This window comes from Artemia franciscana, chromosome 15 (assembly GCF_032884065.1).
Source record: "Artemia franciscana chromosome 15, ASM3288406v1, whole genome shotgun sequence".
In the NCBI taxonomy this organism is placed as follows: Eukaryota; Metazoa; Arthropoda; class Branchiopoda; order Anostraca; family Artemiidae; genus Artemia; species Artemia franciscana.
In genome coordinates this window covers 20,100,824-20,114,506 of record NC_088877.1, presented here as the reverse complement: position 1 = coordinate 20,114,506, position 13,683 = coordinate 20,100,824, and the positions used below count along the sequence as shown (strand labels likewise).

General features: G+C 35.8%; 1 protein-coding gene across 1 annotated transcript in view; it reads left to right on the top strand.

Annotated features, from left to right (window-relative positions):
- LOC136036159 (1-phosphatidylinositol 4,5-bisphosphate phosphodiesterase classes I and II-like) overlaps positions 1-9,558 on the top strand; it is a 39,280-nt gene extending 29,722 nt beyond the window's left edge. Inside the window, exon 3 of the mRNA XM_065718218.1 lies at positions 5,811-9,558. Coding sequence (XP_065574290.1) covers positions 5,827-8,931 — 3,105 coding nt within the window. The 5' untranslated portion in view covers positions 5,811-5,826 and the 3' untranslated portion in view covers positions 8,932-9,558. The remainder of the gene's footprint in view (positions 1-5,810) is intronic.
- The last annotated feature ends 4,125 nt before the right edge of the window (positions 9,559-13,683 follow it).

The window sequence follows — 13,683 nt, the reverse complement described above, 5'->3', positions numbered from 1 at the left end:
ACAAAAATAAATCGACATTTAAAAAAAATATCTATAACATCTTCTAATTCATAGTAAATTTATACAAGATATTAAAATGATCGGAATAGAAATGCTGGTATAAACAGTCTTTCCGAACCTAGAAGATTTTATGATACATTTATCTACGATGATAGCTATTTTTCTTTGTAACAATAATTTTACAAGTTAAAAAACATTTTTTGTTAAATTGTATTTTATCACTCGCGACCCCATTATTTTGCTACGCGACCCCAAATGGGGTCGCGACCCATAGTTTAAGAAGCCCTGGTCTAGAGTTTACGAAAGTGAACATGCACAGAGACGCAAAGGTGATCAAGCTAATTACCGTCACATTAAGGACATGATAGAAATCTTCCAGAAATACGATACCGAAAATTTGTCTTTCCCGACATACGTGATTATTTTGCCTACCGAGGTTCCTATTATTCCTGCTGTGGCTTATTCTAGCTCCGCCTCAAAGCTTATAAGCATTGATTCTGAACTTAAGCAAATTCGTGAGGAGATTTCGTCTTATGATCTTAATTTCCCCCCTCTTAGCAATCCCAGCTCTCAGTCATTGAATCGTGATCAGATGACTGTTGTTATTTCAAAAGTCCCAGCACGATTAAACAATCCTGCGAAGCGTCGTGAAATAATAGACTGCATTCCAGGTCATGAATGCATTCATAGCATTAAGCCTTCTGGCGATAAGCTGGTGGTACGAATTGATAAGATTGCTGCAAAAGACTTTTGCAATGCCCTTCCATCTGTAATGAGAGATTGTGACGTCAAAGTAAAAGAAATAAAATATGTTGGAATTATTAAAGGTATACCAGCCAATTTTGATGAGGGGATGCTAATTGATTGCGGTAATATTATTCATGCGAAACAAATAGGCAATTCTTTGGCTGTTACGATTGTTATTTGAAAATGCTGTTGCGCTCGCTAATGCACTTCGACTTGGTGTAAAGATTGGGTATGAGATATATCGAGTTTACGAATTCCAACGCCCGCCCAAATGCTATTATAATTGCCAATTACTTAAAATCAAATTTTGATAAAAAAAAAAAAAAACGCCGTTCCCGTTGCACGGGGTAACATGAATCCTCGTCTGATTCTCCGTGCCAGGCTACACCAAAATGTGCAAACTGTCAAGGCAATCCCGTGTCATTTGCATTGAAATGTCTAATCCTTCGTGAACTTTTGTCGAAACGGTCATCTTATATAAGAAAATGAGTGCTAAGACTAACATTAGAATATGATCATTCAATATTAACGGTACGAAGGATAAAGACATTTCTTTAGATTAGAAATTAAGAAATTTTGATGTTTTATTCCTCCAGGAGCATTTCCTACCTTTAGTGAGCTTAAACTCCTTAGGCGGAAGTAACGACCATGTAGTTTTTTCTAAAAGTGCCCGCAAAACCTCTGGCAGACCATCAGGTGGCCTAGCATGTTTAATAAAAAAGACGCGGTTTTCACCACCCCCTTTATGTTATCACGAGAGTGATTGTTATATTGCTATTCGTTTTGCCAACCTTGTCCTCATTAATGTTTATCTCCCCTGCAACCAGAAATTCCTTCGAAGTTTTACAAAATTTCCAAAATCTTGAGCATTAATAAAAAGCCTTCTGAATGGCATTGAGGATAATGGACTGGAGTGGTTATTAATTGGTGATATGAACTGTAATATTAACTCTTCGTCAGTGCGGACCGAGCTTCTTTTAGGTTTACTACCAAGTAGTTACAAAATTTTGCAGAAATATGCCTCTCATTCGTATGTCCATGATAGTGGCTCACATCCGGAGATTAACCATTGTATCGTTCCTTCTAGTCTCATCTGTGGCGAAGTCCATGTTCATCAGGATGAGCGCGATTATTACCATCTCCCGCTGTCCCTCATTGTTACCCTTAATGCTACTGCTGAGAAAAGCCTTCGTCCTAATTCTATTAAGTCGATTTCTAAAAGAGAATGGAAAAAAGCTGACTGGTCTCTTAATTTTCTACGCTTGTTAGCCTTCCATCAACGATTGAAGTCCCTTTTAATCTGTTGTGTACAAGCGTTGGATCTCCACAAGCCAGAATTTAGCTCAATATTTATTATAGCCACATTGTGCCGTACTTAAAGAGGTCTTTAGAAGTAGCTGTTCCCCTACGTCGCTTTCGATCCCAAACAAGAAGCTCAATTTGGAAGAATGATCCGGTCCGGATCCGGTCCGCTCCGGATGATTTGGCGAGTTTGGTGCTTCTGGACGTGCTAGGACGATGACAATTAGTAGGTGTGTCAGGGAGCTGCACAAATTGACTTGATAAAGTCGTTTTCCCAGATTCGACCATCTGGCGGGCTAAACGGAGAGGAAAAATTAGAAAAAATTAGGTATTTATAACTTACGAGTGGGTGAAGGGATCTTAATGAATGTTGATGTTTAGAAGGACATCGTGATTCAGAGCTCTTATTTTAAATCCTGACCGGCATTAAGCCTCTGATTTTCCTTTTAAATCAATCTATCGATTCTTAGAAATTTGTTAGAGCTCATTCCATATGAGCTCTTGGCTCATAGCTCTTCTTGCCTCGTCACAAGTGCCATATGAGCTCTTAGCTCTTGTTCAACTCACCATTGTTGTAAATTCAACAATTTAAGCGCGCAACCCTTGATACTCTCAGCTATTTAGCTGTAAGCAATGTGCCCATACAACGTCGAGTTCAGTTGAGCAAGAGTGTTCCTGAGCGGTATGTTTGAAACCAGAGTACCATCTTACCTTCCATTGTTGGTTAGTAGTACATTAAGAAAAGACGTACATTCAAACAGAGAAGCGATACTCGGTTTGGTTATAAAAGAGAGATTTGGCTAATGCACTTTTTTGTCTGCAATAAGAGGGGTGCTGTCACACTACAGTACCCACACCCACATGACAGAATTAGTCCGAACATATTTCCTGGAACCAAGGGGATTAGATATTAAAATTTGCTCAGTAAACAATTTTTGATAATTCTAAATTGATCGTCTATCTCTGAATTCAACTCGATGGCTTTTCGGTCCGTTGTCCAAAATTGCTGTTTCGTGCAACAGAATGGCAGATAATACCGATTTGCTTTAACACAGTTTTTGTTGTTACTTATCAAGAATGCTAGAAATTGTTGTTTCCTTTCTAGTAGGCCTTTTTTCTGAAGTTCTAGGATCATTGGTTCAATATGATCAGCAATGGAAAAAAAAAATAACAAAACAGACAAATAAACACGAATCCGTGGTCATCTTTCTCGGAACGAATACCTAGTGGCACGTTTTTGCGTATAGGGGCTTGAAACCTCCACAAGAAGGTTTTCTGATATGTTGAATTTGATGGTGTCATTTCCATCAAGGTCACTCAACCTTTGGGGGGGGATCCTTTCCCATTGTTTTTGAAAATCAGGCAATCCATCTCAGGCTTACAACTTTTGGTGGGCAACTCTACGCAAAGATAACAGATATTGTTATGGATGAATAGATGAATCCTAAGAAGAAGTAAATTTAAACTGAATGCTCAAGTCAAGCTTAACAAGAACAGGAATTACAACAAATAAAAATAGGGCTGCGTCATTTTCATTTTAATGAAAACAAAGCATATTTTAAACAAATTTTCATTTATCATTGTAATACTGAAAAATTTTAAATTGATGGAAGTTCAAGAAAATAATATGATTATATTTTAAACAATCAATATGGTTTCATTAGTCTGATATGCAGTAAATCTTTATTTTCAGTTTCTCCATTTTAACACATTCCTTTTAAACATATAGAAAATCAATTAAATCATTTATTAATTCGTCAATTTAAAATGTTGCTTCCAGAAACTAAACAGATTACGTTAGAAATTTTCCATGGGGATTTTCCATGTTTTCTATATGTTCGAGTGAAATAGAATCAAAAGGGAAAGTTTTGATAAAAAGTGTCCTTGTAAAAGGGTAAAATTAAAATGAAAGTCACAAATCTAATTGTTCTAAAGAACCTTGTTTTCTTTCTAACCTTGATTATCATCGTATTTTTTTTGTGGTGGTGGTATTTTGATATATAAACCGCACAGTTACAATACGTATCGTTTCCGGTAAAGCTCAATGACATCCAAACCCTTTAGAGGGGTTAAGAGGGGGTAGCCCACTCGTATTTGCGTTGGAATTTATTTGTCAAACTTGTTTAACCTTGTAATATTATTTGTTGTTGTTTGTTTGTTGACGTTACGACAAATACAAAAATAAACTGCTTGAAATTCAAGTGAAATAAAGCGCGAATGTCAATCTTCCCTGTAGAAGATCTAGGGGGGAGGTAGTCCTACTAGTATTTGCGTTAATTTAACTTCGTTTTACGTTTGGATTATTGAGCGATTATGTCTGCTCGTTTCAATTTTTCACATATCTTTTTTAAATTTAATTTTACATTTACTGTTTCTGTCTATTAATTTCTGCTGGTTTTTTTAATTTACACAGATTTATTATTGGCTAATTGTAAGAATATTTGGATTGTGTTTTTTTTTTTTTTTTACGCTTAACAGCTAAAATCTTCGATTCTCGAGTGGATTGTTAGGGGCAATGTTGATTGAAAATTTGCATTATTTATGGTTTTTAAAGGGCCTGGGCCATCCTCCATCTTTAGACATTTTTAAGTATACGCTTGTTTTGAGGCCTTATCCTTATTCAGGCTATAAAAATATCTACAGTATCTCAGGAGTAGCTTGAGGGATACAGTTGAAACTTACCAATTTCTAGTAGTGTGGAATGCAGTTATGTGGGGGGGGGGAAGAGGACTTGTGTCTTCGATCTTCCTAAACGTTTTTTGCACTATAAATCCCTATGGGAATTAGAATCTATTCAAACCTAAGTAGTGAAGTAATTTAAAAAAAACCTTTATGGGGCCATTTTATATATATAAAAAAAATCTCACGAATGGCTGGGGGGTATGAAGTTGAAATTTTTTTAAGTATATGATTTTATCTTTGCCTGTCTTCGGTATTATCCCTTTTGAACAAATCATCAAAAAATTAAATCTATCCCTTGCATACTCCGCTTACCATAAAAATCTTCCCACTTATTATCTTTTTTAATAGTAATAATTCTGTATTATAATAATATAATAATTTTGAAGGCCACTGTCTCCGTTCATCCAACCGTTCCTTCATTGTCCCCAAGTGTATCTCTAGTTCCGCCCAGCGATCCCCAATTTATAAATCTATACTTCAATGGAATTTAATACCCTCCAGTGTCGAGCTATCCACAAATTTTCGGACGCTATATAACAATGTACTAAAATTTTGATATTATATATCTCTAAATGTTTATTCAATTTGCTTTAATTGCCCATTTTCCTTTTTTTTCTCTCTTCTTTATCTTCAATTTTTTGTTGTTGTTTTGGTCCTTAACAAGTTCGCTTCTAGGGTCTTTATTATTATTGGTGTTTGGTTATTATTATTGGTTTTTTTTTTTGAATAATAAATCGAAATAATAATAATTAAGTACATTTCATGAAAGTCAGCCCCCCCCCCTGATGCTGTTAAGAAGACGGGGTGTGAAAATGGGTATTGCCTCGAGTGCTAAAAAACTTAAGTACGCCTCAGCTGACTCAATACTACCGTTTTTTATGCTGCTTTTTCTAGTAAGAAAAACATTGCAAGACATTAGTTCTTTTCCTGTTATTCTTTATTTTGTTTTTAAGAAAATACAAATAAATAAGTAGTTTAATTAATAAATTGTTCGTATCATGTTTGCGGTTCTTATCTCTTCTTTATTAATAAAAGCGGAAATTTTGGCGGGTATACTGATTCATTGCATTCTCTTCCAGGGTGATCTTCTTAAAGATGAATCTTCCATTGGATCAATCTCTTATAAAAGGTGAAGAATTCATCAAGTGGGATGAAGATTCGCCTGTTTCAACCCCTGTTACATTGAAAGTTGATAAAAATGCTTTTTTCCTGTCTTGGGCTGGGCAGCGCGGTGAAACTGATTTTTTGGATATAAGTTTCATTCGGGATACTAGAACAGGAAGATACGCTAAAACTCCTAGTCCTAGATACCGTGCAAACTTTGAGTCTTATGATAGTCTGAAAGATAGAACTGTAACAATTTGTTATGGCACTGACTTTGTGAATGTTAGGTTTGTGAATTTCAGTTGTGTCCGTAAGGATGTTGCCAAGATTTGGTGTGATGAGATATTGAAAGCGGCCTATAATATGCGTGCTCTTAATGGATCAGTTGAAATATTCCTCAGAAAAGCCTACACGAGATTATTATTTAATGTTGAATTTGTTGACCAATTTGTTGACCAATCTGGATTATTGCCAGTTAGTTCTGTAGTGAAACATTTTGCCTCGCACAAAGAGGATAGGAGAAAAGTCGAAGAGGCGCTTAAATCGGCTAGTCTTTCTGTGTTTTCGTCAGATACGAAAGTGTTCTGGGTTTTCGAGAGAAACCTATTCATAGATTCAAAATATTTTACCTATGACCTTTTTTATCAATTTTACCGCACGTTGACGGTCCGTCCAGAAGTTGATAAGATTTTTGCCCAAATCTGTAAGGAAAAGAAGAAATATTTAACACCTGATGAAGTAGTAGTTTTTGTAAATAATGTGCAGAGAGATCCTCGACTTGATGAAAAGCTATATCCTTTCGCCAATAAGCAAAAGGCCTTAGAAATAGTAAATCAGTATGAACCAACTATAACGCAAGGAACTTGTGGGCTACTTTCGCGTGAAGGTTTGTTGCGTTATTTTATCAGTGAAGAGTGTTTACCGGTAAAACTCGATAAACTTGATCTTTGTGATGATATGACCAAGCCTTTAGCAGATTATTTTATCAATTCTTCACACAATACGTATCTGACCGGAAACCAGGTTACAAGCAAGTCGTCATCAGAAATGTACAGACAGGCTTTACTGTTAGGTGGTCGCTGTCTTGAACTCGATTTTTGGGATGGGACATTTACCGATGAACCAATTGTAGTGCACGGTTGGACTCTAGTCGAGGAAATTCTTGCGAAAGATGCAATTGATGCTATTGCTGAATCTGCTTTCAAATCATCTGACTACCCCGTTATTTTGTCTTTTGAAAATCATTGTAGCAAAATCAATCAAGCCAAAATTGCCAAATATTGCCGAGAATCATTTGGGGAGATGTTACTCGACGGGGCAATTGACGGTTATCCACTCGAGCCTAATCATCCTTTACCTCCACCTTCACTGCTAAAGCGCAAGATAATAATAAAAAATAAAAAGAATGCTGATATCAAAACGAAACCTGATATCATTGATGAAAATGAAGAAGGAGGTGATGATGATGTAATGGAAGAAGCTCCAAATGATTCAAAAGCAGAAGAGCTTAGTACAGAACAAATGCAGCTGCAACAACTGATAATGGCTGGAAAGGGTACTGTTGGTAAAGAAACTGAAGTGAGTGCTGAAATTTCTGACCTAGTCAATTATATACAACCTGTTCGTTTTCATTCCTTTGAGCAGGCTGAATTACAAAAGAAAAGTTACGAAATGTCCTCCTTTAGTGAATGGAAAGCTAAGGCCCTTTTAGAAGAGCAACCAGTTGAGTTTGTAGAATATAACAAACGGCAATTAAGCCGAGTTTACCCCGGTGCACATCGAATATTATCTGATAATTTCATGCCTCATCTGTTTTGGAATGCAGGTGTTCAAATGGTTGCACTGAACTTTCAGACTTTTGATGTTCCTATGCAGGTAAACGTAGCCTTGTTTGAATTCAACAATCGCTGTGGATACCTTCTTAAACAGAATTGGTCAAGAGTTCATGGTATTGCTATTCAGGTAATATCTGGGCAGCTTCTCTCTGATAAAAGGATTGGGACGTATGTCGAGGTGGAAATGTATGGAATTCAAGGTGGTACTAAAAAGTTTTGTACGAAGACTATACCTTCGAACGGAATTAATCCTGTGTACGATGAGGGTCCTTTTATTTTTTCACGCGTAAAATTCCCGGATCTCGCTTGTCTGCGACTGGCTGTTTATGATGAGTCAAAGTGCTTCATCGGTCATCGGGTTCTACCCATCAATGCTATATCTCCAGGGTACAAGCACATTAGTCTTCGTAATGAACTGGGTCAGCCACTTGGCTTACCTACTATTTTTGTGCATATAGAAGTACGATATCTCCCCAAACATAAGCTTAATAAAGCTGAGCGCGACTTACATGACTTTTTAAGTAAGCCTTTAATGCTACCAAGTAAAACTTCGTCTATTGGTCTTAACTACTTATATACAGAAAACCTTACAGCCGTAACAGACTCCCAAATTTTAGAGGTACAGACCCGAAAATTTAGTAGGTACGAGTCGTCCAAACGTTCTGAACTTCTTCCTTTATCACTGACCGAAATTCTTGGAGCTAAATCCGTCTGTGAAATGAGACATAAGTACAAAAAAAAGATAAAACAAGTTCGTAGCAAACTTGATTGTAAGAAGGCAGAAAAGAAAATAGCCCTCAAAACGTTTGAATCCTTCTGGAATAGGGCTTCTAAAGAACTTGAGCGATCCCGCAAGGAAAATCTCGCTATTTTAGAAAATTGGAAGGAAGAAGCAGAGGAGGAGATTAGTAACATTCTACATGCACAACTAAAAAAGAATGAGCTGGTGATAGAGTTTTTTGTTTCGGCGACCAATATTGACACGACAAGACGTTACTTTCGAATGATCGGGGGAATCATTTCGAAATATAGTGATGAAAAGACAAATCTGGAAAAATTTTGTACAAATGTCAAAAATCAGTACCAAAACTTCGAAAGGGCACTGGAGGATTGCAAAGAAAAATGTCAGGGTGACCTGGATTGCTGTAACGATGATATTTGGCCCCATGACCTTTATGATATATTTGATTCGGAACGCTATGTAAGTTTTATTGCATCTAGGAATCTGGACGCAATTATATTGCGTCCTCTGGAAGCATAATTTTCTCCGCAGATCCCAAGTGTTCCTTTTTTCTAATTATAAGTATGTATGTCAAACGCAATTAGTGATATTAGAGCACATAGGTTTTTTTTTTTTTTTTTTTTTTTTTTTGTGTATTCGTCCTCCTTCTGAAGCTGTCGTTTGTCAACCGCTTTTAGTACGTTTATAGAAAATTGGTGCTTTTTCATTCCAAATGAAGTGGATATTCATTTATTCGTATATTGACTTCCCATACTGCCTGTTACGTCTAGTTCCTATTTGTCATACTGATTTAAGAATTTACGTTAATAAAATTTGTCGATCAGAATCCTAAGTTGCATCCCTACCAGGTATAACTGTCGTCGATTGGTGGTTTTCATGTGGCAAATTCAGTGGAAACTGAGACTTGCCTATATGCAATGAAGTATGTTGTTAGAAACACAATTGTGCTCCTAAGTCCCTTTTGCACAATTTAACAGATTTAGAAATTAGATCTTACTCAGTAGAGGGAGGGTGACTGATGACCAATTGTCAAAGAAGTGGGTGGCGATACATTAGGAAGTTGATCTGTAATGTGATGTAGAAGGGCATTAGATATGGGATATGCATACATTGAGCGTGTCTGAGACTGCACCAACGGCTGGATACTATTCCTTGATTGTATTCTTCTTTTCATAATCTAATAGAAAGAATGTAGCCTACCATTGGTGTTTGATTTTGAGCGTTTCCGCCACCTATAAATATCAATTATTATGGAAGCTCATTTTCTCATTTTCGAAAATGTCTGCAAATAATTATTTATTTATTAAAACCCGTTAAAACAAAAAAGACATAGACATATATTTGTCATAAAGTCCTTCATTTACAGAAGACAAAACAAAAGCAAGAATAATAAAATATCACCGTTGTTTTGAGTTCGTTTTAAGTTTTAATGTCGCTCCTTACTTTCAGTTCAAAAACTTGTTTTTTTATTTAATTAGTTAAAGTAGCAGATACGGAAACTCACTAAATTACAAACAACTTAGTCAGCTGATGGTTCTTCGATTGCACGGTCAAGTGTATTATTTGGAAAACAGAAAAGCTAACATGTCTGCAAATAATTATTTATTTATTAAAACCCGTTACAACAAAAAAGACATAGACATATATTTGTCATAAAGTCCTTCATTTACAGAAGACAAAACAAAAGCAAGAATAATAAAATATCACAGTTGTTTTGAGTTCGTTTCAAGTTTTAATGTCGCTCCTTATTTTCAGTTGAAAAACTTGTTTTTTTTATTTAATTAGTTAAAGTAGTAGATACAGGAACTCACTAAATTACAAACAACTTAGTCAGCTGATGGTTCTTCGATAGCACGGTCAAATGTATTATTTGGAAAACAGAAAAGCTAACATCAGAATAAAAGCAAAGCTCAATAATAAAAAAAGCAAGAGAAAAGACAAGCAAAATGTACAGATAAATCATACACGACTCTTCAAGAGGAGTTTCCTTCTTTCACTTCAATCAAATCACTTGTTATCATTCAACGTCTACATTAGCCAAACGACATATTTATTACAGCGTGTTAAGCTATTTAAAAAGTCATAGCTAAAGTTCATTTTTAGAGAGTGATTTACACGTAGAATAGGATTCCCAGCCTCTTTACATGCACATACTCCTCGGATTGGTGTATCCACTCGAACACTGACTATCAGTTTTCAACTGAACTCCTCGAATCCCTGTTATTAATTTTTATTTATCAGAAAATTCTGCGAGATCACCATGGAGTACTGTTGGTTTTACTGAGACCGATATTTCAAAGAACTAGCGGTTTTTTGCACTAGCGAAAAACCAAAACCGATGATGTAGGACGGAAATACTGTTTCATTCTGTGGCCTATAGTTCAAATTCTGTTCGAAACTAAAAATCAGAAGTGGCAACATTGCTTCAGATCAAGCACGATATCGAACCTTATTTAGAATAAGTACAATATTTTCGCTGAAATACTACTGCACCTACTATATTAGGCAATTGTACAAAACTCCTTTTCAAAACTGTCTCGAGAAATAATTTCTCACATCTCTCAAGTAAATTTACCCCCACCCCATTAAGAGCCCTCAATATAGACAAAAGAACGGCAAAAAGAAGTTTCGTGGACAGATCAGCTCTGATTTTATCTTTTAAATTTCTCATTTTTCCATGAAATCCTCAATGAGGCCTTAAACGTGTTTTATTCTCCGTTTTTTCCAGAGATAACTTATACGATCATTCGAAACACGTAAGCATAAAGAAATGTGAAGCACAGGAGAAAAAAGGTTTTTTAACTGAAAGTAAGGAGGGACATTAAAACTTAAAACGAACAGAAATTACTTCGTATATTCTGCTTCCTCATCAACGCCCCGCTCTTTACGCTAAAGTTTGGCTCTTTCTCTCTACGCTACTTTTTAAAACAGTAAAAAACTTTAGTGTAAACAGCGGGACGCTGATGAGGAAGCAGCCCCTTTCATATACGAAGTAATTTTTGTTCGTTTTAATTTTTAATGTCCCACCTTACTTTCAGTTAAAAAAAACTTGTTTTTTTTTATATTTAATTTCTGAACGTTTTTGAATCAATGCATGTTTTGATTTTGGCTCTCCGCAGAGAAATAATTAAAACCAAATTTGCATGTTTTTTTTTGGCTAAATGGCTTTTTCATAGTTTTGATCGAATGATTTTGAGAAAAAAAGGAGTGGGGGAGGAAGCCTAGTTGCCCTCCAAATTTTTGACTTAAAAAAGAAACTAGAAATTTTAATTTTTTGCAAAAGTTTTTATTAGTAAAAGATATACGTAACTTATAAATTAGCTTACGTAACAAACTTTTGTATTCTCATGTTTTTATTACATATATGAGAGGGTTCATCCCCTCGTCAGTACCTCGCTCTTTACACTAAAGCTTAAATTTTGTCTCAATTCATTAAAAATGACCCCTGAATCACAAAAGCCGTAGAATAAATAGTTGAAATTACTAAAAATAGTTTAGCGTAAAGAGCGAAGTATTAGGAGGAGATGAGCCCCTCATATGCGTAATAATTTCTGTTCGTTTTAAGTTTTAATGCTGCTCCTTACTTCCAGTTGAAAAAACTTTTTCATATCTATTTTTTGATTGTGTTTTTTTTTTTAAATAATGCTAGAAAGTCCTGCGCTCCCTTCATGGAAAATTTCTTTCCCATTTAAAATTCCTCGATAGAAAGTTCCCCAAACATATTCCCCCCTTCTCAACCCCTCCCCCAGCTAAAAAATCCTCCTGAAAACGTCTGTACACTTCCCAATAACCATTACTATATGTAAGCACTGATCAAAGTTTGTAACTTGTAGCCCCTCATAAGGGGACTTTGGGGGAGTAAGTGGTCCCCAAAGACACAGTTATAAGGTTTTTCAACTACTTTGAGTAAAATGGCTATCTCAGAATTTTGATCCGTTGACTTTAGCAAAATAATTGGCGTGGGAGGGGGCCTATGTGCCCTTCAATGTTTTTGGTCACTTAAAAAGGGCACTAGAACTGTTCATTTCCGTTAGAATGAGCCCTCTCGCAACATTCTAGAACCACTGGATCAATACGATCACCCCTGGAAAAAAAAAATCAAACAAATAGACACGCATCTGTAATCTGCCTTCTGGCAAAAAATACAAAATTCCACATTTTCGTAGATAGGAGCTTGAAACTTCTACAGTAGGGTTATCTGATACACTGAATCTGATGGTGTGATTTTCGTTAAGATTCTATGACTTTTAGGGGGTGTTTCCCTCTATTTTCTAAAATAAGGCAAATTTTCTCAGGCACGTAACTTTTGATGGGTAAGACTAAACTTGATGAAACTTATATATTTAAAATTAGCATTAAAATGCGATTCTTTTGATGTAGCTATTGGTATCAAAATTCCATTTTTTAGAGTCTTGGTTACTATTGAGCCGGGTCGCTCCTTACTACAGTTTGTTACCACGAACTGTTTGAAAGTACCGGGGTAGCTATTTACCATAGCGCTGAATAAGAGGGGGCGGGGGTGTCCTCGCAAAACATTTTCTTTGTTAGTCCAGTGCTCCCCTCCACATTTATTTTGGTGAAGGGGGCTTCAGCCTAAACCTGCAACTCCGCACAAGGCTATATTCTCAAATTCACAACTCACAATTCTTACAGCAAAATGTTCTTTCAGACTTTAGCAACCCCTTCTAATAAGTAAATTAGAATAATTTCGGGCTAATCAGAATAGTTTTCTGAAGAAAATATTTTACCCTTGCAACCCCAAAATCTACAAGCCTTGATTGTGCTATTGCTGAAAATAATATATGTTTTGAACAAATGTCTCTTGTAATAACCATCAAAAAGGAAAAAAGACATGATTTTGCAGGAGAGTTTAGTTTCAACTTCTCTTGGCCCCCCTTTTTCTCCTTTGAATGTTTGTGTGTTATTTTTTTTAAGGAAGGTCATTGATCTTCAACAATGACCATTTCACAGTGTTTTCTGTAAAGCTTACAGTGTGATTGACCATATATGTTTAAGAGTCCATGTTTTGATCTTCAAAGTATTCCTGTCTGATTTTGAAAGTATACCAACATAATATGCCAATAGCTTTGGCTTGCCCTAAAAATTTCAGTTAACATAGATTGTATTAAACGTGAATCATTATAATCTTAAAAAAAAAATGCAGAGAAGGAAGATCCAAATGAGATATGGAAAAGCATTTTATATCAAATATCACCAAATATTAATCCCACCACCTTGAAACCTGCACAATGTCCATGGAATAACCAAACA